The sequence below is a fragment of the Ornithodoros turicata genome, chromosome 6 (genome assembly GCF_037126465.1).
Source record: "Ornithodoros turicata isolate Travis chromosome 6, ASM3712646v1, whole genome shotgun sequence".
Classification (NCBI taxonomy): Eukaryota; Metazoa; Arthropoda; class Arachnida; order Ixodida; family Argasidae; genus Ornithodoros; species Ornithodoros turicata.
In genome coordinates, this window is record NC_088206.1 from 59,803,159 (window position 1) to 59,829,920 (window position 26,762).

The window sequence follows — 26,762 nt, forward strand, 5'->3', positions numbered from 1 at the left end:
CCAGACTCCCTTTTAATATACGGCTCTGGTTCCCGTGTGACGACAGCGCCCTCACGTTCAATACTTGGGACCCCTTATGAGTATAGGCTAAACACTGCAGGGTGCAGGGTGATTTCATACAAACAATAGAATGCACAAAGTATACGCGAGGAATGCCATGCATAGCGCGTGCCAGGTTACTAGGCGCCATAGCTGAACGAAAGGTATCACTTGGAGTCGCAAAGTATGGCCCATTATGTCAGTTTAAGAACTTTGTATGTTCACTCGGCGCTGGATGTCGTATGTAACACGCGTACAACTCTATGAATTGCTGCGTATCGATATACGTCTTATGCAGGGTGCATCACTAGTGACGAACCAAAATCTTCAATAATCCATGTCGCGTTTTTTTTCCCTTTAATATTTAACTGTGCTCATACCTATTTATGATATGGCCCACTCAGATCTAACATACCCGTCAATGCGGAGAAGCCTCGGATTGGTCCCCTCAAACGATGTCCCGTTATGATTAGACAAATCGTTTGAAGGGACCAATGAGAGCACGCTCCGCACTGTCGGCCTGTGTGCCCAATGTGTCCTGCGGGACTTCTCACGGTTGGGTTAAGTGCAGGGAGAAAAGCAGTACATCTCAAGTACAAGGGCGCAAAATCGCGGACTAACTAAAAAAATAATAATACATTGACTAAACATTTGAATATGCGTGCCTGAAGGGTTGGCTAGAACCGGGTGTTTCCGAGTAAAACAATATTATTCGGAAGAGCACCTCGCAGGAATTATGCGCCTTAACCAAACCTTCGTGCTCTGGCTGCTTCTGGTAGTACATCTACTCCAGATAGTTCTCGCCTATTCAACATAGATCTCTAAGCTCCGCCAGTCTAGGTTTATGGCGTGGTCTGGGTTTTAACGCTAATGCCTCGAACTGAACTTAAGCGCGTAGGCGAGCTCTACCGATGTTTGCCCGAGTAAAGGCGAAACACGTGCGTATTGAATAATGACTGTATTGCCGACTGATGACGTCATAGCACAGTTGACGTCGCTGTCACATTTTGGTCAGATCGGTAAAGTGTAATAACAAGAACAACAACAATAGCTTTGTTTTGATTATGATAATTGGGGTGTTTCACAGCCAGAAGCGATACTCTACCCTGGTTGCTCGCGGAGAAAGAAACAAAAAGGCAAAAAAGATTAGTATCACTACCGTAGTAAAAGGAGATACAAATTGAGACAGTCATTTGGCATCGTAATATCAATCATAGATGAGAAATAGATGAGAGAAAAAAAAATGAGGTATGCGAAATAAAAAAGATAAACAGCCTGTCAATCATATCCAAAATGACGAATGAAACAGGAGCAACACGGCACAATTTCTAAATTCACGCATAGAAGCCCTCTAGGCTCTCATTTAACTTCCCAAAACTCTGCTTGGAATGTGGAGAAACAGAAAGCAGCCCTGTGCAAACACTGTCACCCATACATGTGCGCAACGGATACCGCTACAGAAACATTTCTCTACCCGGACACAGTGCCTGTGTTTGCTTTGCTCTGGGCACTGAAAGATGGCAGCAAAAATAGGTTAAAGGAGAATACAAAACGGCCTGTCCCAAGTGTGTCCGCATAGAGTCGAGCAAAACACAGTAAATGTAACGGCGCCGAGCGTGGCCGGAAATGAAACGCTTTCTGCGAAGTTGCAGAGCAGACGACGTCGGAAAGAAACGGCCGCCAGGGGATTTTGCATTTCTCTTTCCGTTTCTGGCAAGTCGCCTAGCGCTAAATTGGTAAAGCTTTTAATCCCGTACGCCGGACGGGCTATTAGCGCGTTGTAAAAGTGCGTTGTAGAAATCAAGTTGTGGATTGGTCGGGGGATTTTTGCGTTCATAAATATATCCAGGACTGTTTCATCATCTGAACTTCGAACTAGCTTGAGCCTGAATTTTCGTTTAACGTGAAACCTAGCACGACTCTACTTTTTTGTCGTACTGATTTCAAATCGTCCTTCACGATTTTTTGTCCACTTATTGCTTTTTACTTTTATCTTTTTTTAGCTTTCCGGTTGTCCTCTGTGCTCGGTAATTCTTTGTACACTCTAAAAACAGAACTTCACCGCATAGCACGCTGTGCGCCAACCATTGCCATGAATGATAGGGTCATTGCTTCTGATTCGAAGAGATAAGGAGGGTGTACGCCTTTTTGTGACAATTTGGATATATGAAGATTGCCACAAAAAGGCGTACGTCCCATCTCACTTCCAATTATAAACGGTAGCTCTATCATTCGTGGCAATGGTTGGCGCACAGCGTGCTACGCGGTGAAGTTCTGTTTTTAGAGTGTACTCCAAAAACAAAAACTTCACTCACATAATAAGCTCAGAGCCAACCGTCGTTTCACATGGTATATCTCTTGTGATTCGTTGAATATTGAAGGCGTGCGTCCTTTTGTGACACTTTCCATTCATGTTAATTTCACAAAAGGGCGTACACCACGCACAAATCGGTTTTGATTTTTTATTCTGTAGAATGGTCGAACTTCACTGTATCATGCGGTGAAGATCTGTTTTTTGAATGCTGTACTGTATTGGTGCCGTCACAGTTCCCTGTGAAGTCGGCCCACGAGGCACGGTCCCCTCAAACGACCTGCGGCCATATCGGCAGGCAGAGCCCTCGGCAACAAGACACCAGTAACCGAGCAACTGTCCCTTTACAGTGTCGGGCAACCGTGAATAGTTTTTGAAGCATCTGAAACAAGCAGCACAATGAAGTACAAATTGAATTGCAAGTCAAAGAAAAAAATCACGAATTACAACTCAGACACCTCTCTCCAAGTAGTGACTGCTTTAAATTCAGCATTTCCGTACGTTCTGCGGCAAGCCCTTCCACAACCACCTCAATTCAGATACATAGTGTTAATTGCGGCGTTTGATAAGGCATTGAGGTTTATGTAAAGTGTTTGTTATTGCTGTACTTTTAAGCGCAATGTCATGTACAATTTTGAGCTGTACTTCTGTCCACTCCCGCCTTGACCCCCAGAAGAGGTTTGGCATTATGTCGAAATGAAGAAAATGAAACGAATTAAAGAAATTGGGCTACAGAATGGAATACAAATTGAAGAGACAAATACATTCCAAGAGAGGTTACCCTTAATGATGCCTGACATATCGTCAACATGTTTTTTTTTTAATTTGTTTATATAATACTGCCAGCCCTTGACAGGCTGAAGCGGGGTGGTACAAGATAATAAGAGAAAAATAATAGCACCAGTTATAAGAACAGAGGACAAAATCCAAAAAGTTGCTCCTATCTAATCTAATACTCCAAAATAATCACATACTAATCACATACATCTAGATTCATTGCAATAACTACAGCAACCCAGGTCGTTGCTGCTGCTGCTGCTGCTGCTGTTGTTGTTGTTGTTGTTGTTGTTTTTGTTGTTGCTCGTTGCTGTTGCATTTGATGTTGTCGTTGACATAGTGCTGCCTCTGTTCGCCTTTCCTTTTTATTTTTTTTTTACCAGCGGCATGGCCAAGCAGGTTAAGGCGTCCCGCTGTTGGTGGTAGCCCAGGTCGTGCTGAAGGCTGAGAGGTGGTGGGTTAGAATCCTACCACCGGCTGTGCTGTCTAAGGTTTTCCCTGGGTTTTCCGAAGACTTTCCTGACGAATGTCTGCACAGTTCCCCCATGAAGTCGGCCCAGGACGCATACTAACCCCCGTGTCCCCCCACTCCTTCCCGCTGTCCTCTCTCCATCTGTCTACATCTGTACGTCGCGCATAGCCACAGTTGCTTCGCGGCGCTAACACGAAAAAAACATTTTTATCTCACCCTTCTGATAGGGCTCGCATAACGTTTATTGCCTTATTAATGAACCGCCTCTTTCCTGTGAGGGTCATTAGTCAGATATCACAGTTCTTAAAGGCACGAAATGATTCCTTGCAACATATACACGGCTCTGTCTCTATCTCCCAGGCAACAGACATGAAGTCATATCTATCTCCGAAACGCCATAACGTTTCCTACAGCCACATTTCCTCCCTCATGACGAACACAACATGCAGAGCCGTTTCTCCTTCACATCGTGCACTATCTTTAATGCTCTTCTTCTTGCCTCTCCGACCTATTTACCGTCCCGTGGCGGTGCAGCAGAGCAGTGCTGCAATCGCCGCCTGCCTTTCATTGATCCAAATGCGGCGTCCCCTTTTTGCATGACGTTGCCTTCATGCACTGTGGAAGTACACTATCACGCTCTCTGTGCCGGTTGGCCAGGACGAGCTGTAGCGCATTTTAGCGAAATGCTCTTTGATGTCTCTGGAAAACAGGAGGGAAGAGGGGGAGGAGGCACGAAGTAGCCTCGGCGCAAAATCCATAACTGTGATTGAATATATTTCCTTTTGCGTCGGTCCCGGATTTGGCTTGAAGCGCAACTAGAATATGTATAGGGAAATGTTTTGGAAGGGTACCAGTGCACGATATGTGTTTGTGCTGTTGGAATCGTCGGAGCTAGCTTTGAGAGAGTTTGAGTCTGATTGTAGGAAAAAAAAAAACAAAAAACGGGAGATATTGCTACTGTGAGAGACTGCTACTCCCACAAAGATTCCCTAAATGAAAGGAAAAACAAAAATGAGAAGATGACTTGGAGTAGCCAGTCCCGAGTGTTTCGGGACTAACGTCTCCATTTTTTTCTTTTACAAATCGATCAATCAAAAGATGACAAGCTAGCTTTCGTGCGGGGATGTGTGTATCAGTTGTGTGTAAAACTGATACTGAGTTAATTGATTAATTGAGGGGATATGTAAGAAAAAAGTTTATGCGGAGAGAGCGGTCCTAAAAGCAGTTACTCTGCATTCTTGGGCTATTAGCAAATGAACCAGGTGCTACGAAAATGAAATCATGGGTGTCCAGTTGGTGGGGTACACCCAAATTTCACCTCACTAGTATATTGGCATCGTATGACAAGATTAAAGACGAGAGTAGAGTCCAGTATTCGCGAGGAAATGCTCAAGGTAATCGATGTCCAAATGCTATAACAATGAGTTGGTCCAGGGACCAAGTGTGCCTACCACTCTCAAACGACTTGCTGTTGATTAATTGGACTGATGATGAACGCCAACATCAAAATTGTGAAAATGACCTCATAAACGCGAATCTCCGATCCGTGTCGACAACATGCAGGTGACGTCATGAATATGGCTGCAATATAGCCGGTCCACACACATCAACCAGACGCATTGTGTCTTCTCTACAACAACTATTTTGCATGTCACACACTTACATAGCATATATACGGAACTGCATAATCGCAATATTTATTATTTTCTGTAGTCCGCGACACTAGCGAGACGCTGATTAATTGTTCACGGCATTAAACGTTCATTACGTTATCGATTAACCCCGAGCGCGTCATGTACGTCAGCGTTGTAGCGATGCTGTGTCCTCGTCGCCACGTATCGATGAACTGTTGATCGCCCGACCTTCGATCGAATGGGGGTGGACTTCATTCTTTGCGTGACGTCATACTTGACCGCCCGGTGGCGCACACAGGCAACGCGACCTATAGATACAGAAGACCTGCTCATTGCCTCCTCTCCCTCCTTCGCTACGTGGACATTAAGAGTCAGAATTCGTCTGCTACTGGGATTCACCGTTCTGCGAATTCAGGAACTCGCAAAGGACTGCAGCTCACCTGGAACCTGCAGACCTAACTATTTAGACAAAGAGTGCAAGACGGGTTCCAGAAAATCAGTTTTGAGAAAGATTGAGACAGTTTTGAGCTTTATTTTCAAGTTTTCCCATTTAGTACGCGTTGACGTTCAATCACGACTCGCAGACGACGGTGGTTCGTCTGCATGGCCACGAGCGCTGAAAGCACGTTCGTGATTGGCTACGGCCGTTGAAAACACGATCCTCATTGGCTGACTCTTAGTTGTTACATCACGTCGACGAGCAAGCAGGCTTTCTCTATCTAGGTGGTGTTGACACAGGCAGGCTCTCGTTTTATTTAGTTCCCGAAACACGCACACGTTTGAACCGTATTCTGTCGCTGCCGAAGAGCATTACCAGTTCGACGAAGTTTCCTATCTCATTATACATGGCATTTTACATCACGGTACTCCGGGTCTGTGATGGTGAAATCTTTATCTGAGTTGGCAGTTGGCTTTGCAGTATGGATGTCTTTCCCTAGACTGCTACACTATTAATAAGGCCCGCTGCAAATCCGACTGCCTGAATGTTTTAGAGACGAAGCCTAAAAAGGGCGAGCAGTGAATGATGGATCTGTAGTCCCGTCATGTGCTAATCCTCTGCTTTACGGTTACTCATTGGCTTGTTTATTATTTTCCGCATGGATTAGTTTTGCTGTTTACACATGCTCATACATATTTCGTGTGCCAGCTTGACGGAAGAGAGGCACACAACTCCGACAGTTCACGCAGGGGAACGTAATATTACATGCACCCAACTGTATTCATAGTGCAAGAAAACTTTGAGTTTGACGAACATAAAAGATGACACACACACACACGAAGCCTTCCTCAAGCTCAAGGTTTTCTTGCACTATGAATCTTCACCAGCCAGCCACCATCCTCTCAGTTATCCCATCCAATTGTATTCTTTGGTTTAAGCCCTTAAAGTACTGTTTCTGGCTTTCTAGAGAGGTGCTTGTACGAAGGAAGTAAATTTAAAAAGTCTTAAAATCTGTACCTCCATTCTACAGTTTGACATTGCTTGAGTTTTGAATATGTAGGGTTCGCCAAGGTAAACTTCAGGGTTTGTAACGAAGATAAAACAAATAAGAACAGTGTCGGGAAGCTAAAGTAGATGTTAGAGGACGTATTATGCCCCAAAATTTTATGTCGATACTGCCACTTGCTCCGTTTCTCTGCGGATAAATCGTGAAAATTAAAAAACCGCCGCTGCCTAATCGGCTATACCTGTGTTTCAGCTCATTTCCGTCAGATGGCGAAACGGTCGAACGCGGCGTGGCAGACGACATTGAAACCAAGTGAACAAGTGGAACTGAATGCAGAGTCGTACGTCGTACTCTGCAACGCCGCGTTCGACCGTTTCGCCTTCACTATCTGACGGAAAGAAGCTGAAACACAGGTATAGCCGATTAGGCAGCGGCGGTTTTTTAATTTTCATGATTTATCCGCAGAGAAACAGACCAAGCGACATTATCGACATAAAATTTTGGGGCATAATACGTCCTCTAACATCTACTTTAGCTTTCGGACGCTGTTCTTATTTGTTTTATCTTCGTTACAAACGCCGAAGTTTATCTTGGCAAACCCTGTATATATAAACGCCGACAATGTTAGCTGAACTTGTCACTTAATTCATGGCTAATTATTTTTCTTTTTTCATTGTCCAGACACTTTCGTTAGCGTATGCTATTTCTTGCAGCGGACTGCAGCTTCTTGTTGGCAAACGCGCAAATCGTGGACTACCCGATCGTCTACTGCTCGGAGACTTTCTGCAAGATCTCCGGCTACAATCGAGCCGAAGTGATGCAGAAAAGCTGCCGATGTTCCTTCATGTACGGGGAGCTCACCGATCGGCCGACTATAGGCAAGGTGGAGCACTGCCTAGACGCTCACACACAAGAACAGGTCGAGATTCTACTCTACAAGAAGAACAGTAAGCAGTTTGTAAACCTCAGTTGTAATGACTACTACCACGTGATTAACCGTGTGCATACACAAGCGACATATTCCAGCAGCAGATGCATAAAACGTCATCGCTTTCTGCTGCCGCGTGAGCGCACAACAAGCACCACAATATATTCCGTAGCTGACGACGGTGCCGACAGTGTCGTCTGCTATTTGCGCGGTTCCCCACTCTCGATATACCAGTGCTCTGCGAATGCTCATAAGACGCGGCGGAGCTTCCGCCACGTGGGCATTTTTTTTTTTTTACTTTTTCTTTCACTAGAATATTTCATGGGAATGTCGCTTCTGTGAATACACGGTATATTCCGCATTCTACATTGTCGTACGTGAGTCACATGCTCAGTGCACCCCTTATGAGATAACAAAACAAACAACAACTTTATTTCAGGATGATGGGTGGGGAGTTTCATCGCCGGGGGCGATGTCCCATTGTTGGAGGTGAAGCGGGGAATGAAGGAATGGGTCCAGTTACAATGAGGATCGAAGTCCTGTGGCGTCCAAAAAGGCGAAGAGAGCCTTGAGGACAGAGCGTTGGTGAGCTTGAGCTGGATGCGGCCAGGGGCCAAGCAATTTTGTGAGGAAGAGGGGACGGGAGTTTAGCTCGTTGAGGGAGGCGGAGAGTACGGAGCGGGAAGGGTGGTAGTGTGGGCACTGGAGAAGAATGTGCTCGAGATCTTCAACAGCACCGCAGTGACTGCAGTGGGGAGAGTTAACTTGTCTCAAGCGGTACCGCCACTGTGCTGTGAAGGCCATGTCGAGGCGCATTCGATGAACTAATGCGGCGTCTTGACGAGAGATATGTGCTGGCATGCGGAAAGCGAGCGCTCGGTCAGCTCTGCTCAGCGTGGCGGGGGGTAGTATGTCGGCGGTCCGTTGGCGGGTAGCCAGAGGAGTCACAAGGCTTCGAAGTACGGACCGCCGATCGTCTCTCAGCAGTGCATACGCGTCCGTGTCCGAGACGAGAGAGCTGCTTCGGCGGCGCTGTCCACCAGTTCATTGCCTTCGACACCGCAATGGGCGAGAACCCATTGCAGAGCGAGCCTATGTCCTGCTTCGTAGACAAGTTTGTAAGCGGTTAACACATCCATAACCAACGGTGCGGAGAAGCCTCGGATGCCAGAATTTTCAATTGCTTGCAGCGCAGATGCCGAGTCAGTGACAATTCCGGGGGGGAGGGGGGGGGGGAATGGAACGACGTGCTGCAAAAAGTATGGCGTAGAGTTCCGCAGCTGTGGATGATGTACAATGCCAAAGGCGACGTCCTTGAAGTATGCCTTCGTCGGGGATGACAAATGCTGACGCGGACTTGCCATTTTCGAGATGCACCATCGGTGTAAGCTGCGGTAGAGGTGGAAAACTTCGCGTCTACGGGAGCATAAACATGTGCTCGAAGGACTTGGGGTGGGGAACCTGAGCTCTGCGGACCTGAAGGTCAGGAAGACGTGCGAAGGTGGGTGGCACAGGCAGAGACCAGGGGGCGTTCGGCGGTGGGACGGCCCTAGGTGTGAAGCCGGTGAGAGCGTGGCGTGTCCTCTGCGCCACGCGATGGAAATCACTTTCAGGACGGTATCGAATTTTCCGGAGGAGTGGGTGACGGGGAACGTTCGCACGCAAACGTAGGAAGTGTCGAGCCGTTTCCCACTCACGGAGGACCTCCACCCGGAGTTCTCCAGCTTCAGCTAGGACTTGCCGTGTTTCAGCCATCCTTGGAACGCCAAGGCAACGACGAAAGCTTCGGGCGAGCAGGGACCGAAGGGTATTTAACGATGTTGTAGAAACCCTATGCAAGACTGGAAGGCTGTAAAGCACAATAGCCCTCACGAAAGCCGCGTGAACGGCTAAGAAGGACCGTTGATCACAGCCCCAGCCGAAGCCAGAAAGATGTTGAATGGCAGGAAGCCATCGCTGCACTTTGGTTTCAAGGTGCTTAATGTGGCGAGCCCAGCACAGGTGGGAGTCCAGGACCAGGGGTCGAAACCGGAGCTGAACCGTAACCGAAAACCGCAAAAAGCTTTATTTTTTGCCGAACCCAGCCCTAACCGAACCGTAAACATTTTTTCTCTCCCCTTGAACGAACCGAAAAAATATGACCGGTAACCGGCTCGCCAGACGGTAAAAGCGCCCATACCTTCCCATTCGACTGCCGCGCAGCAGCTCCCTGCCTCGATCGGAATTTTGCCGAATTCATGGAGCGGACAAATTGATAAACCAAGAGGTGGTGAGTCCATGCACCTCCTACAGCCTCACCTCAAAAGGTTTGTCGATATCCCTACACATTTTTGTGACTCCAGGTGTAAAAAAAAGATGTGCTACACGACAGCTACACTTTGCATTGTTGCCTCGGTTGCTTCCTTTCATTCAGCGTTGCAGTGTAAATGCGACGTAAATTTTAATAGTTCACAGTGACACCCACAATCAACGCAAACCTCTAGCGACCACGGGAAAGAGGTTGGCTTGTGGTCCAGATCATGGAGGAAGGAAACACAGGAACGGCCTCTCACCCTCCTTTCACCGGGGAGCAGTGTGCCGACCTGCGCATGGGACTTTGGGATACTCTTATCTACCACGTGACCGCTTTCTTCTCTTTTTTCTTTAGAAATTGGCGATGGCCTTTTGCAATGGAGTTCAATGATATGCTGTACGCCATTCCCCAGCACTTTTCGGTTCAGTAAAGGATGATCTGCTGTGAACCGCATGGTTCTTTGCACCTATGAAGTGTAGAGGCGAGAAAGTAAGAGGAAGGAAGGAAGAGCAAGCCATCGCCGGAACCTGATATTACCTCTCACATTTGGTACACTGATTAGCACAGCACGCGTAAACCGGTTTGAACCGTTATTTTGGTTGCGCTGAACCTGAACCCGAACCGAACTGATAACCTTGAACCGGAACTTGAACCGAACCCCCAAAAATAACGGTTCCGAGCTCTGTCCGGGACCACACCAAGGAAGAGATAGGAACGTACAGGCTCGAGCTTCCGTGCACCAACCCAAAGCGGGAAATTACTCATAGCCTTGTGGGTGAAAGGGAGCTCGACGCACTTTTCGGGCGAAAGGTCCATTCCAAGTCGCGTAAGGTAGAGATGAACGTTGTTTAAGGCTTGTTGTAAACGGCGCTGAATGGCTGGTCGTGACTTGCCTACAAAGGGCAACGTCATCGGCATACACGGAGAATGCGACCTTGCGTGGAACTATCGATTTTAGTCCTGCCATGACCACATTAAAAAGTGTAGGACTGAGAATGCTTCCTTGGGGTACGCCTTGATGAACAGGGTGCTTGGGGCTTTGGCCGTGGGATGTGTGGACAGCGACAGTTCGGTCCGTAAGGAAATCGTGAAGCCAGCTGAAAAGTCGACCAGATACTCCAAAAGACCGCAACCCGTGGAGGACACAGATATGCGAGACGGTATCATAGGCGCGCTTAATGTCCAGAAAGACCGAAGGAAAGACGGATCTCCGAAGATGCGCAATGAACAAAATAAAGAAGAAAAAAAGGTGTTCCTCCACGAATTTTCTGCGGTCGATCTACCAAACGGATTTTTGTTCTGAAGACGGCTACGATATCAGGTGACCGAAAGGAACAGATGTTCTCATTGGGACAACTTCGTAGCTTTTATAATAAAACGTTAATTAACGATTTTTAGGTAATTAGTCATTCGACGGTTGAGCAACAGGTGGCCAAGAACGTCCGCCGGCCCAGAGATGATAGAAATGAAAACAGGATGTCTGTAGCCCTTATAGTTTTTTTTATGAAAAATCAGTATCGAAAGACAAAAGACACCTTGTATTTGTGCACACGTGTCTTGTATGTACAGATATTGTGCTGGTATGCATGCGGATCAGTTGACGTTATGTTCGTCGCCGTGAGCCCTCTTGAGGAAGCTGCTGGTACGGTTGAACTAAGGCTTCGGGGTCCTCCCAAAATATCGAATTGAAATTTATTTACCATGAACTATTATGTACATGGAAGGCGGCAGGGCAAAAAGTTGCTTAAACAACTTGAAGCTAAAACTGTTATCGAGCTGGCTTCGCGTCCACTTGCGACGCCCCGGAGAGAGGCGGCACGGAAAGATCCCCCCCCCCCCAAAAAAATAAAATAAAATAAATAAATAACCGAGCAAGACAACTTTCGCTCGGCGAACGTTTCCTCAAGGGATTGTCTGTGCAATTCCAGTTTGAAAGTTGCGAGCCTCGTCCAAGCCACAGGCTATTTCGCCGGCCAACAATAGAGAACATTTCAGGCCGTTGTGATTCCCCCGTTGCCAAATGGCCCAATATAAAGCGCCGGCTTCCTGTTGGTCATAAGCAGTCGACAGATCCAAAGTTCTGCCTGCATGCATCATTGGTCTTATATCATCAATACATGTTAGAGGTGTCGCTCATATCTTGAGAAATGGGGCCTGCGTTCTCTGGTACCGAAATCAAATTTTGTCTTTAAAACTTGTCACGGATAAGATAAACAAATGTTGTTAGTTGTATGAAGGGAAAGAACAACCACAGGTCCAGGGGAAAGCTTCACTACCGAAGTGCACCGAAGTGCAAAACAAAAGACAAAAAAAAGTAAAGTACTGAACGAAATCGCTTGTTTTTAAATTATCGTTTTACTCAAAGCCTCACCTTTTCTCATCGGCCAAAACACATGTGTTTCGAACCGGATTATTCGAAGTGTGCCGCCAGCCGACTCCATATAAAACGCAAGGAGAACTGGCGGAGAACACGTACGGACACCAACCTACGGTTGGCAGTTCAGTCACCCTGAAGTCGAAGCCGCACCGTGATTGAAAATTGCCAGCCCCTCCAACCTGCCCGTCCATGGCCCAGCACCGACTACAAAAGGCAACGGGTGGCTTGAACGATTGAAAAAGCGCCAACGTGTCATCGAAAGTGTGTGGCGCTCGAAAAAGCCTGGCGGCATACTCAGCTTACACCTTTTTATGCACAAATATTAAAAATCTGCTAAGATTTGCTAAGATAAGCAAATCCAAGTTCGCTTAGGATACTAGAGAATGCGTGCTTTAAGACACCGCACTTTCCTAGATACTTTCACTGTCTTTGTGGTCCACCCGTTTTTATTGAATCGCAGGTTATATCGAATTCTCTCCCGGTCCCGTTGACTTCGTTGTAACGAGCGTCTACTGTACGTGCATGCTCCTGGCAGGCGTCGCGCCTCGCGCTATAGGCCTACACTTTCTTTTTTCTTTTCCTTACACATGGAGGTATTAACTCGTGCAGAGTTTCGAACGCCATTTCGTCGAAAATGGACGTTTCATCGAACGCCGATTCATCGAACGTCGTTTCATCGAATCGGTGGCCGCCGCTTTTTCTTGCAGCAATGTGTGAAATGTGTAAAAGGCTCTCGTGACATAACGTTGGTCAGGCGTCGATGAAACGGTGTTCGATGAAATGGCGTTCGATAAAACGGTGTCGATGGAACAGTGTTCGATGGAATGGGCGGACACCTCTGTGCGGAGTTTTCCCGCCGGTGTATTCTCCAATCACGTACCAACTACCCCGTGTCTACGTTAGTCGAGTTCCTATTTCTTGAGTAGCTTGTCAGACAACTTAGGCACCTAGACTAAAGGAATCAATGAAGCGCAAGAAGCGCCTTGAATTTCCCTATGGGGAGGGGCGTAGTCTTTGTGGTCTAATGTGACCCTGTTCCGCTGTGTTCCCGCAGGTATGCAGCTGTTTCCCATCGGCCGTGTGCATGGGCGAGCGAGCAGCGGCACGAATAATCGATTTTGACGCCTGACCTTGGCGAGGACTCTGTGTGTGTGTGTGTCGCATTTTCTCATCTCGTTTACTGCTGCTGCTGCTTCTGCAGCTACTATTCGCGAAAAGACTCGGATGTCTTTTACCGGAATACTGTGTCGTGGCTGTCCCGTAGTCGATAGGGTTGCCCTCTCGTTAAAGGAGAGAGTGGTTCTTCATGCTTCGGGGTATACGGGGATAGCGGTTTCAAGCACGCAGGCTGAGAAGTCTCGGGCTTACTTTTGAAAGTTACGCAATACAAACTGGAAAGGGTAAGCTGAGCAGTGGGAAATCCAGCGGTCCGGTACAGGAACATCGAACCAAAAGTCGCGGGCAGGGGTCCGCCGATATTTCGAGCAGCAACTATTTTCTTCTACTGGACAAGATACAGGAAAGGGTAGGGCATCGTAAAGCGAGGGAGAAATGATGCAAGCGGCTAGATACGCTTGTTGCAGACTTCGGCAGTGCTAAGTCAACTAAGGAAATGTCCCATAAATATCTGCTTCATCTCCATATTTTTTCTCCTACCATCATATCATCATCATCATCATCATCCGCTCCTTCTACACTCTAAGAACTGTGGTGGCGTTCCTGAAAGAGCTAGTCGTTGTAGGCCTCACACAGGTGGGCAACGTCATGACTTACGAATGCACATTCCCTGGGGGAATGTGCATCCTGGCCGACTTCTAAGGGAACTGTGCCGACATATGTCTGACAGTGTCTGAGGAAAACCCAGGAAAAACCCCAGACAACACAGCCGGCACCGGGATTCGAACCCGGGTACCTCCCAGTCTCGACGTGACGTGGCCAGCACGCTAACCACGCAACGGATCTCTAAGAACGGATCTTGACACGTGACACTCTCCAGGCCAACCACTGCGCAGAATGATACCTTTGTATCTTCTGATTTGAGGAAAGAGAGAGTGCTGGGCGTAGGCCTTTCTGTGACCATTAACGTAAATGCAAAATGTCAAAAAAGGGCGTACGCTTTCCATTTTTAACCAATCATGAAAAAGGACGTAATCGTTCCGAGCGATGGTTGACGAGGAACGTATTATTAAACTCTTGCGCGTTGAGATTGGGAGGTGACTCACGCTCGAATCGTGGCGCCATCTGTGCTGTCTAAGCACTTTCTCTGGATGGTCTGAGGCGAATGTGGGGACTCTTCCCTACGAAGGCGACCTGGGATGCAAAGTCTTCCTACGGGCTGTACGCCTCCATATCAGGCAGAAAAGCACCTAGGCAAGATCGACATCCCCACCACGTGCCGTGGCGTGTCGTCAATGCGCAATCAAAGTTACAAAAAAAAAAAAAAAAAAAAAACACCCGGAGAAAGCAGCCTCGGATCTCGTCGCGTAACGTCGACAACTCCCTGTGCCTTGTTTGTCCTTTTTTGTCAACTCACGCACTTCTACCCGTTTCCGCTGTGCGGGTCTACATCACGAGTCACATGATCACCCTGCCAGGGGGACTGTTTACGTCATGAAGTACCCTGCTCCTTGTCTCGTTCTCCTACACGCTGTTTTAAAGAGCGTGTATCCTTCAAAGAGCGTGGAGTATCCCTGAAAGATGTGCGGAACAGTGGCCTCGCGCGTTGGAGGTCACTGCGACTCGTCGTTTATTTGTAGCAAAAGGAAACAGAAAGTAACAGAAAGAAAGACAAACTATAGGGAGCACCTCACTGCTCCTTTAAGAGGGCTCCTCGAAGCGTACTGGGCTCGAGGGATTCCTGGGGGTAGAGCCATTACAGCGGTATACATATATCTACTGCTGATCTCGGGGAACCACGAAAAAATAATAATAGGACGTGACTTCTCCGACAGCAAGGTGCGAAGGAAAGACAGCGAGAGAAAGATGGTAACAAGCTTCATCTTTATCTCCTTCTGTGTTGGCTATCGCGACACTGAAAAACGACCGCTAGTACGATATTGCTCCCATGCGTACAATTCAAACCTCGCAGAAATATTTCCCGCCGCCTTATTAGCCTTGGGATAGGGTTTAGAAATATAATTGGTTTCTGAAAGGGCATAGTGAGTTGGTCCTTCAGGTGGTGAAAGAGGTTAGCATGCTGGGTCCATCCAACGTTTCATATTTCAATTGTTATCCGGGGACATTACAAGGGCGCAAACTAATAATAATACTTGTTTATTCACAAATATACATCGTGAAAAGGAGGTGCGCAAAAAGCTGTCAAAAGCAGCTTAAGAACTGAAAGAAGTACTAACTTATGCAACAAAATATTGAAGAATTAGGTATTAAAGGACCAAAGCTTTAAGAAAATGATTTTCCGCTCCGATTCACCGGCTCTGAGTGCGCCACAGTTTATAATATTGTCCAACTATTTATCCTCATCGTACACCGATGACATTGATATGGAGGTTCACCCACTGTTTCCCCACAACGTGATGAAGGGTGCAGTCAAGAACAACTCAGATATCAATAATCCTCCAACTCTCATGTAATCGAAGATAAGGGTACAAGTTTGTTGCTGGAGAGCGTCCCTAGCTGAGAGTTTGGGAGGCGTAATGTCCCAGGACCACCAAAAGATCGACATAGGAAAGTTCTAGTCCCCAGGAGGGCTATTCGAGAGCAGCAGAAGACCCTTGTCTAATCGAGGCCTCTAATACGTACAACAGGAAAGGGTGAGTGCGTTAGATTTGCAAAACGCTGCCGTGCGTTGTCTTGCAACAACGTCAAGACGGTGCCTGGAAACCGCTCGGCTTCTTCTCTCGGATACTGACACCAACTGAGAGCCGCTACAGCACCTTCGGCCGCGAACTACACGCGGCCTACGCTGCCGTACGCCACTACCAGCACTTTCTCGAGGGCCGCGACTTTGTGCTATGCACGGGCCACAAGCCTCTGGTCTATGCGCTGCGGACCCCCTCGGATAAACATTCGCCCCGCGAAGCTCGCCACATGGCGTATATCCTTGGATTCACAGACGATATCCGACACATCCCGGGCCTCCACAACACTGCAGCGGACGTCCTGTCGCGTTCACTGGTCGCACCCATCTCCGATTTTCGGCAGCCCCCTTCCATCGACTTCGTAGCGCTCGCCGCTTCGCAGCTGGCAGACGAGACCTTCTTGGCCCTACGTACAGATGAACATAGTACCCTCCACTTCGAGCTGTTCCCAGATCCTGCCGCACACGCCTCACTCTAGGATGACACATCTACTAGCTTACCACGCCACTACGTACCACCTGCGTTCCGCCGTCCTGTCTTCGGTGCCCTCCACAGTTTTGCCCACCCTGGTGTTTGAGCCTCCCGGAAGCTACTCCAGGAGCGTTACATCTGGCCTACCATGGACCGCGACGTGGCCTCATGGGTCCGGTCTTGCCTACCCTGCAGCGCTCCAAGGTTCACCGCCGTACCATCACCCCACCTGGCCGGTTCATGGTACCCGATGCACGTTTCGACCGCGTTCCGGATCCGAGGATCATGAGCCGATGGTGAGGATGACAGCGAGACTGGATGTAGCGGTGTGCTACAGATTCTTCCGCTAACTCGCTGCACGTGACGGGGGACATATTTCGTATTCCGACTGCCGTAAATGCTTTGTTGTATTATAATGCCAGTGTCACGCTTTCCCTGTTTCCACTTGCTCAAAGTGACGATGTTGTGTTTCTCTCTCCGTTCATCCAGGAACACCACTATGGCTCCTGCTGCACATTGCGCCAATAAAGAACGAGAAAGACGTAGTCGTCCTCTTCCTCCTCACCTTCAGAGACATCACGGCCCTCAAGCAACCACTGGAGGACGACGTCTCGAAAGGTGCTCACAAACTTTTTAACACCATGAACAGAAACACGTTACTTGACTCATTTGTTGTTCTTTCGCAGCCGGTTTGAGCAAGTTCGCAAGACTTGCCCGTTCCGTGACTCGCAGTCGCTCTGTGCTGGTTCAGTTCTCGTCTCACCTTCCCGCCATCAAGGCGGACTCCTCCCGCCAGTCCCAGCTGGCGCACATGATCAGCCTGAATGCCGAGGTGCTTCCTCAGTACCGGCAAGAGGCCCCCAAGACCCCGCCCCACATCCTTCTCCACTACTGTGCCTTCAAGGCTATCTGGGACTGGATCATCCTTTGCCTCACCTTCTACACCGCCATCATGGTTCCTTACAACGTTGCCTTCAAAAACAAGACCAGCGAGGACGTGAGCCTCCTAGTCCTCGACTCAATCGTCGACGTCATCTTCTTCATCGACATCGTGCTCAACTTTCACACGACCTTCGTCGGTCCCGGCGGAGAGGTCGTCTCCGATCCCAAAATCATTCGCATGAACTACCTCAAGTCATGGTTCACGATCGACCTCCTGTCCTGCTTGCCGTACGACGTGTTCAACGCCTTCGACAACGGCGAAGACCAGCAAGGCATCGGCTCCCTATTCAGTGCTCTCAAAGTGGTGCGCCTATTACGGCTCGGTCGCGTAGTGCGCAAGCTGGACCGCTACCTGGAATACGGTGCTGCCATGCTCATCCTTCTACTTTGCTTCTACATGCTTGTGGCTCATTGGCTGGCCTGTATCTGGTACAGCATTGGACGTAGTGACGCGGAGAATGGTGTCCAGTTCTCGTGGCTATGGCGGCTGGCCAATGTAACGCAATTTCAGTTTCGGATTCGGTATCTCAACCATTCGCAGTTGGGTGTGAAGGCCGAACTGGTGGGGGGCCCTCCGCGCGGCACGATGTATGTGACTTCACTCTATTACACGATGACGTGTATGACCAGCGTCGGTTTCGGCAACGTCGCTGCTGAGACAGACAACGAGAAGGTGTTCACCATATGCATGATGATCATCGGGGGTGAGTTGTCGCTTCTTTGCATTGTCCTGCCTCGGTGCTAATGTGTGCCTTCACTGTGGTTATGCTCTTTTTTTTTGTTGTTGTTGTTGCGTGCCCGAGAACTCGCTTTAGTTACCGAAAGCTATAGAAGGCTCCATTTAGCTAATCGTTATTTCGGAGACAGGTTCATCCGCGTATTTGCTAGCGAAAAATGTTGCTAGAGTATACGTAGATGGCGGAACAGGCTGTTGACAATGTGCAGGTGTGAGCGGCGTTATAAGTTTTTTTTTTTTAATTTACACAAGTAATTACGTTATCACCCAGGATGTTTATGTGATTTTCGAAGTTCATGCCGAACCTTATCTGACTAACCTTTGGCTTCATTTTGCTTCACGTGCATTCGAAATGAAGTACACCATCGAAGCCCCCTGTACACTAAAAAAGGAGGAATTTGAGTCCTTTATGGGACTTGTCCATAGTCCCTTTAGTATATTAGTTCCTTTCAAGTCTAAATGCACGGATGTTTGTACAAAGTTTAGGAACTATTGGCAGCTCTGGGGAGTAAACGTCAGGATCAGGGGACTAAAATGGGGGTAATCGCAATCTAGGGGGGATGATAGCTCCCCAGTTTACTTTTTTTTTTTTTCTTGTACTGGTGCTCTGTGCTACAGAAAAGGATTATAGTTTCGTTGATCGCACTCCTTCGGTGGAATTACAAAGTCCCTTCTTCAATGTCCTAATTTCCAGCCTTATTGTACGCGACCATCTTTGGCCATGTGACGACCATCATCCAGCAGATGACATCAGCGACTGCAAGGTACCACGAGATGCTGAACAACGTACGTGAGTTCATGAAATTGCACGAAGTGCCCAAGGCACTGAGCGAACGCGTCATGGACTACGTGGTATCCACGTGGGCCATGAGCCGTGGCATCGACACCAAGAAAGTTCTCAGCTACTGTCCCAAGGATATGACGGCCGATATCTGCGTGCACCTGAACCGAAAAGTGTTCAACGAGCATCCGGCCTTCCGGTTGGCGAGCGACGGCTGCCTCAGGGCCCTCGCGATGTACTTCAGCATGGACCACTCTGCACCAGGGGACCTGCTTTACCACACAGGGGAGAGCATAGACACACTCTCCTTCGTTGTTGCTGGATCTTTAGAGGTCAGTATACCAAAGCTACAACCTGACTGTGACGCAGTTCACGGAAATCACACACGGTGAGCCAATTACGTACCTCTGTCATTACGTACGTTCCCAATGTCTGACGTACGTACGTGTGTACCGCACGCGATGTCCCAACACATTTCCAGCACGCGGATGTCTATTTTATGCACGCCATGGTAGGACTAGGATTTGTGCAGGACTTCCGTCCCTGCGAGATGTTGCAACTCCGTAGGGGTGTGCTGTACCAGTGTCTGCCGCCTTCGGGGGCTTTTTGGCAATTTTGGCGGGTGTTATAACGACTTTCGGGGGTGGTAGGGGAGTGTGGGGCTGCCGGGAAAAGCTCTGTGTTAGTCACGTTTATGTAAATCCTAGATTTGGGCTGCTCGGTGTTACGTACGTGCGCAACCACTCAGCGATACTTTGCAATGCCCCGCAACCACGTATCGGGGTGCGCCGAGCCACAGCAACGCCTCGCGTCTTGTTGCAAACAGTGGTGAGAGAGGCGGTAAGGGACAACAGCATGAAAATCGTGAAAATATGAATGCTACAGAAGAATCGATAGCTCTGCAAAATCTCGCTTTCCGTATAAGCGTATATAAGTAAATGACTCAATATGACACACGAGCATAATAGTCTCTCTCCATAGCACAACTCACTGTCAAGTACACAAATGCCGAAAACGCTGCGCTTCTCTTCGTGGGCCCACATGGGAGGTCCATGAGGATGTGTTCCGTGTTCCCTACTATTGCACACACTGAATAACTCGAAGAGTCAGCCTCCCAAATCTGTGCAAAAACTATCGTAAGGGACGTAAACCAGAGTACCTGAATAGGTCGCGGTATGCCGGAAGGAACACTGACATTCAGTTCCAGATGGACCGTGTGCAGTGGCGCTCGGCTTGTAGTCACTGCTTTCTACATGGATCCTCCGTCAGGGACCTCAAGTTCTTAACGTCTGACCAGATTATGTTACCAGATGTTCGGTTGATGGTAGGTGTGCTATATCCGCAGCTTCGTTTCGGGGTATACTACCAACATACTCTTGAGTCAATTGTCAACAGTCACTCCATGCTTGCGACGCACAGCAGACAATCTGTGAGAACTGGCATACACCTTTCTTTTGCATTGAGCTTTTGCAAGCTTGCGTAACTTGCACGAGGGTAGCACCTGCCGTGCATTTGGTTTGCACTTCTTGATGAATGCTGCTGCAGGTTTGCGTTTGTATCTTCGCAATGTGCGTGGTGCATATAGTGATCGAACGACCGTATTCTTAAACCACCCTCGACTCGACACCACGCCTCGACTAGAGAAGCGTTCCTCCACTTGAAGAACCATTGGGCTTCAAAGTAACACCAGCGCTACCTTGTAGTACTCGAGGAAGTGCGAAGGGGTTCCTCTGCTTTGGGGGGGAGAGGGCGGTTGTATAGTCGTGTTCAAGGAAAAGAAATGTAGTCCGTCAGCTATGCATACGCCGTTGGTGATAAGGAAACGCAATAGTGCGCCAGCAGTAGGGGAGAAGCAGGGAGAGCTGCGTAGTATCATGCGGCCAGTCTTAACAGCCAATACGGAAGCAGGGTCAGCATGATGGATTACATTATCTGACGGAGGACGGGGCGTGCGTGCTGTGTGTCCAGCCATCCCATCTGAAGCGCAGTAATATTTTGAGAGCTAGTGGGCTACATTTCTTTTCCCTCTTAAAGGGGCACTAAACTGATGGTCGAACTTTGTCTAAAAATCTACACAGAAGAAAGCAGGGGTTTCACTCTACCTAACTACAGAGTTCGAGGTAACTCGTTTCAAGTAACTCGTTACTGTAACTAAGATCCTTTTTTTTTTGGGTAAAATGTAACTTAACTCGGTACTTTTGCGCCGTCGTAACTTTCAGAGGACCTCGTTCCTTTTTCAGGTAACTTTGCCAAAGTAACTTTAGTTCCAAGTTACTTTTAACTCGCTTTTCACTCACGTCCACATATTTTCTTGCTTTCTCTCCGGTTCCTTCATGGCATTTTGTGCCATAAAACGTGATATTCAATCAATGACAGTATTTTATTCAGGAAGTTAGAACCGCTGCCATTGAAATGAAGCTGAACCATTGTGCGCCCACAGGGAGTAAGATGCAAAGCGTTCGAATAGTCCTCTACCAGAGAAACGTCATCATGACATTGGTAGACAGACTGAAACCGAAACAAATCGGAAGGAGAAGGCTGGGTTCCACGAACGGGCACTTGTTCGCTGCCTCTCATTGAAAGAAAAGCAGAACCGAAGGTCGCCTTCCTTTAAGGGACCATATCGTAATCCCCTCAAGACCGTGGAATTCGGACGCGACCTTGTTCACCTCTAGCTTCGAGCGTAGTTTAATTCTACCAAACTTGTGGCGCTGTCAAACACTATGACGTCATTTGTTTACAAACAGGGAGAGGTCTATTGTTGGACCTAAACGAAAACGATCTAAGCGTGTTGCACTCCTCAGCAGGCAACTCAAGGTATAACTCAACTGCTCACGCGCGATGCACCTGCCTAATGCTATTTTGTGTCCGAAGGAAGTAACTCGTTCTTTTTCTTAAGTAACTCAGTAACTGCGAGTTACATTTCAGGCTGAAGAACTTCGTTATTAACTCAGTTACATTTTGCACACGGTAACTTAACTTGTAACGAGTTCTTTTTGACGGGTAACTTCTCAAACTATGCCTAAATATGTGGAAGACTTTGTGTAGCTCTAGGGCTTTAACTATTTAGAAAACAGATCAAAGAGCGAAATCAGTGCAACTCTCCCCTTCGTCTAATGCGTCAGCAAACGTCACTCGGCTACAACAAACGGGGCAGACTCATCCCCGAATGACGTTTTGCGTCGTCAACCAATCTTGGACTCCCACTAGGTCAGCCGCGGGGGAGAACCGCCGAACCTGTTTGCTGTCGCATTGTTGCGGCTCCGTGGCTATGGAGGGGTTTCACTTCAAAGAATAAGTGCGGCTTATAAAGAAATCTCATTTCTGTTACTGAAGGCGGCCGGAAAAGATTAATACGTTGTGGAAGGACATTCCTCGTGAATGTAGTGTAGTGGCTCTGAAAAAAACACATATTCAAAAATGCAGCAACGTAAGTGGTGGCCCGCACGAAACGTCAAAATGACGTCGCTCCTATTGTTGTGAGAACTTGAAGGGCCAGCGAAGCCTAAACTAAGCTAAACTTAAGCTAAGGGCGGAGCCTCAAGAAATAGTGCGCAACGTGTTTTGTAATTACTGCGATACTATGTCGTTGTCGACCTTCATAATTTAAGAAAATATGTTTCAGAGTTAAATGGACATATTCCTACTGATACGTCATCGCTCTTATATCGGTTTAGTGCCCCTTTAAGTTGATCACTACTATAGTGGAGGTCTATCTTTGAAGGACAAAGCCGGTATGGGGAGCAGCTCCAGTGGTGGGTCAAGTCGAGGATCCTAAGAAAGACGCAAGGGCGTACGTTCTACTCAATAATGGCCTCGCATGTGGATCTTGAGAAATCACGAAAATAGCACAGACTCGAAGAACGATGAAAAATCGCAACAAAAGCTGCATTTCCGCTAAATCAGCTATCTATATGCACGAGGAAATAAATATTGAAAGCTGACGAACGTTAAATCACAAAGTCCATATGGTGCACTTCTGGTTAGGATTCATCGGCGAATGACTGGGACAATTCCAGAAGGCCGGAAACCGAAAAGAATTCCGGAGTGGTCCATTCACCCTAAGATTATTGATGCTGTGTTGAGATTCCTCCATAACCTGCTTCCGACGTTCACTGTCCATAGTTTCACAAAAACCCTTTGCGTACAAGAGATAAAACAATTGTTTCACTGTGATATTTCCCCCGGTCAGAAGGCCGTAGTCTTCTATGTTAGCCTGATTCGCTTTCTTGACGAACACTTTAAATGCAGGCAGGATAGACAGGCTGTCTACTGCGTTCAACTCCGACGTGATTTCATTTCGCAACCTTTCGTGGGACGCATTCTTGTAGTGCCGAAGGAGACATTTCTGGATGTCGTGGTACCCGAGTTCTGTGTCCACGGACCACGTGAGCTTGCTCTGCAGATAATTATCTTGATGGATCCCCTTGAACAAGGCGCTGATAACTTTCGTCGCAACATGCGGTATTTGGAGCAGCATGGATTCATTGTCGATCATGTACTGTGGATCAAACATGGAAATTGGAATAAAGACAGAATTCGATTCTGCGTCGAATGTCGGTTCTGTGTCGAACATAGACCCCTTCCATTCTTGAACTTGTGTCCTTCGAGATAGTGTTATCCTTGACAGCTTTCGTTTCATCACCTGCCTTGAGAGTGCCACGTAAATGTTCACTATTCCCCTGATACTTGACACATCCGACAAGTCCATGAAAAGATGCCGATTAGAACTTTTCTTCCAAAACTTGTGGAAAACTTTCAGTTTTATCTTTGAGAGCTTGCTCTTCAACACGACCTTGTCGTCAATGCTCATCCAAGGAGCGCTGTTGATATTCGTGACAAAGGTCGCTTGTATCTCGTTCACAAGCGTCCACATGTTGTCTTTGTTCACAAGCGCCAAATTGTTTATGGCATATGCGTGCAGGAATACATATGGAAGGACATGCTCGAACATTCGCAAGCATCGTCTCCATCTGGACCACGCCACACTATTGGTTCCGGTGAGTTCCCTCATTTGAATATTTGCCAGTTCCATGGCTTGGTCTGGAAGCAGCGGCGATATGTGCAGTAGGGCTCGAAAGCCCATGTAGTTGAGAATGTCGATGGGTCTCGTCATCCGCATAACCGTGCGAAGTGATTGCAGGTAGGCTTCGGACTTGATGATAATCCTCATTCGATTGCCTACATTCGTTATGTTCCGGAAGACAAGGGCGAGGACCTGGACGAGGTGGCCGTACTGTCTAAGCTGGAGGACCTTATAACGTCGAGCAGCAAAGGTCTCGTAGCCCCGGTGAACAGATATGCCCGCCAGTATGGCTGAGAAATTGCGCACGGCCTTTGCGATTTCGGAGTATTTGGAGTTTGTAAAGATCTTCAGGCACGTTGATATTGCCACAGTGTACCATTCAGGAAGAACGTTGTTCTTGGTTCCAAACTGACCTATTAGAAGGCTCGGTTCACCCACAGCAACGATATACCTGTCTTCATTCTCGGGGTGGACATCAAGTGTGACGGACACCAGAGAGCCATGTCCCAGGTTGCGTACCAAAAGGCTTTCAGACTTCCAGACATCTTCGATTGTCTTTGTGCTCCTGGAGAATGGCCACCCACGCAAGCCCAGACCCTTCATGAATTCTAAAAGAATCGATTTGTGATTTTCATCCAACGGCTTCTGCGTACAAGAGTTGATGAGATGCCCAGCCGTTGCAGTATCTGCTGTGGTTCTCCCACTTGCCGTGAGTGCGTGATACATGCCTTCTTCGATTTTCTTTACCAACAGTGTGTCCACGGAATCACCGACGCCAGGGTGTAGCTCTTTCCAACGATTACAAGCAAAGCCATAGAAATCCTTGCATGGTTCCGCGCTCCAGTCCAAGTAATTCGTTAAGTAGAGCGATTCCTCTTCACAGATTTTCGTCTCGCAGAACTTCATGTGTTTCACACCTGCCACAGCACTACGTCCTATGTTTCTGCCCGCTATAACGTGTCTTGTGAAGGTTTGTGCCTTGGGCGTCGTTGAACCTACACCACCTGTACCATTTAATGTAATTATCGCACGGACGGGTGACGTCGGCTTCTCTTCGCCCTCACCACTGCGCTGTGCATACATTCGCCTTCCTTCCCAAACACGAACCTTCCTGCGCTGTGCCTTTGTAGTCAAAGGCGAAGACATGTCCTCAGCGTCAGTCGTTGGTATGTATTTCAACTTCTCCAGCACGTTTACAGGAAAGCGGTTCCGGTTTGAAGTGCCCGTCGCATTTGGCAGAGTAATCCCCTTGCGGGAATTGCTGTCCCGAGAGGACATAGGTGCATCGTAGTAGATGGGAGTAGTAGTGGTCAAGGCAGAGGCTCCAACATTGATCTTGTACACATAATGGGCGGACAACCCTATCGACAACAAAGCAACCCATGTTACAGTTAACAGACCGAGATTAAATCCCCTCTCTGGATGCCCGGATGGTCCGCTGACGACGGAACTGCGAGCGTTGACGAGGGCGAGGCATTCGCTGTTCCTAGGAATCCCTTCATTATGTTCCGCAGAGGTCGCAACGCTGGCTCCCTTGTCGATCACGCCCTCGTTGAATGGTGGGTACATGTCGCTAGAGTTGGCTAGAAACGCGCACGCTTCTTCTGTCGTGTGCGCCAAAGATTCAAACGACTGTTGATGGTTCTTGTCAGGCCTGGTGAGACGCGTGGCCTTAGGGGTGGCCGGGGTCCCTTTACTCGTGCCTCTCTCCCAGGCGGCAGGTCTTGTCGATTGGGTCGTTCTTGCCTGGGGCGGCTTATGGGAAGACGAGTCGAATCCCTTGGCGTCAGACCCAGCACTTCCATTACTGGTGTCGCTGTAATGTGAGGACGATGTCCTTTCCAGGGTTGCAGGGTCGGAAGAGGTCGAGTACGTGAGCTTGGTTAGGCTTTCCTGGATGCGTTTTAGCATCGCTCAGGGTGCTGTTGTGCGTAAGACGCTGGTTTCTGTTCAAATGTCTCCACTTCAACCGTGTATTGTTCTCCGCGGCCCCTAGTCGATCCACGCAGTACTGCACTTTGCCAAAGAGGCGTTCCAAACTTCCAAGTGCGCGCGCCGCTACCTTCTTCTTTATCATAAGGGGGCATTCCAAAAATGGTGGAGTTTGCTGATGGCTGACGACTGGAAGACCATAATGGGGTCGATCGCACAATAAAAAAACGCCGATAACGTGGATGAGGATCAAATACCAACGGGAATAAACTTTGTAGCCCGTCTGCTCTCCAATGTGCGTCCGTCGCGCAAAGAACGAACATTGCCGACCACTTCCATATTCAAGTCGCCCCTAGCGGCGGAAGGCCAAAGTAGCCGTGATAGGGGATGCATGAGGATTGGAGGAAACTAAAACGGCGGCCTCGTAGCACGCCTGCATTGCAATGCCAGTCGTCAGTAGACCACCAGTAGTCGCACAGTTGTGGAACTACCATCTCTATATTTTTCTTCACCCATCCACTCCATTCCATTCCAAAGAATGAGCAGTGTGAGCATGCCGAGGCTGTCGAGTGCTAAAGCAAAGGAGTTGGGAAAAAAAAAAACCTTGTAAGCCAAGGATCAAGTTACTTGTTTTCGCATCTATTGGTGCTCTGCTACAAACAATCTCAATATGGCAAACAATATCACCACTTTCGTATTTTATCTGAATGAAGGCAGGGCTGACTGCCGTGACAAGTTGCACCACTGAAGAAGTCTGACTTGAAAGGCACTCATACATAC

At 48.1% G+C, this 26,762-nt stretch overlaps 2 protein-coding genes across 5 annotated transcripts in view; one reads left to right on the forward strand and one right to left on the reverse strand.

Annotated features, from left to right (window-relative positions):
* The window catches only part of LOC135396839 (potassium voltage-gated channel protein eag-like), a 73,624-nt gene that overhangs the window by 35,847 nt on the left and 11,015 nt on the right, over positions 1-26,762 (forward strand). For all 4 annotated transcript variants that reach the window (XM_064628041.1, XM_064628042.1, XM_064628043.1 and 1 more), the window contains 4 exons: positions 7,392-7,625; positions 17,055-17,183; positions 17,252-18,211; positions 18,938-19,356. In XM_064628041.1, the coding sequence (XP_064484111.1) occupies positions 7,392-7,625; positions 17,055-17,183; positions 17,252-18,211; positions 18,938-19,356 (1,742 nt within the window). The remainder of the gene's footprint in view (positions 1-7,391; positions 7,626-17,054; positions 17,184-17,251; positions 18,212-18,937; positions 19,357-26,762) is intronic.
* LOC135396840 (neprilysin-2-like) lies at positions 22,894-26,126 on the reverse strand. The gene has a single exon (XM_064628046.1). It carries the CDS (start codon positions 25,959-25,961, stop codon positions 22,980-22,982), a length of 2,982 nt encoding a protein of 993 aa, XP_064484116.1. The 5' UTR covers positions 25,962-26,126; the 3' UTR covers positions 22,894-22,979.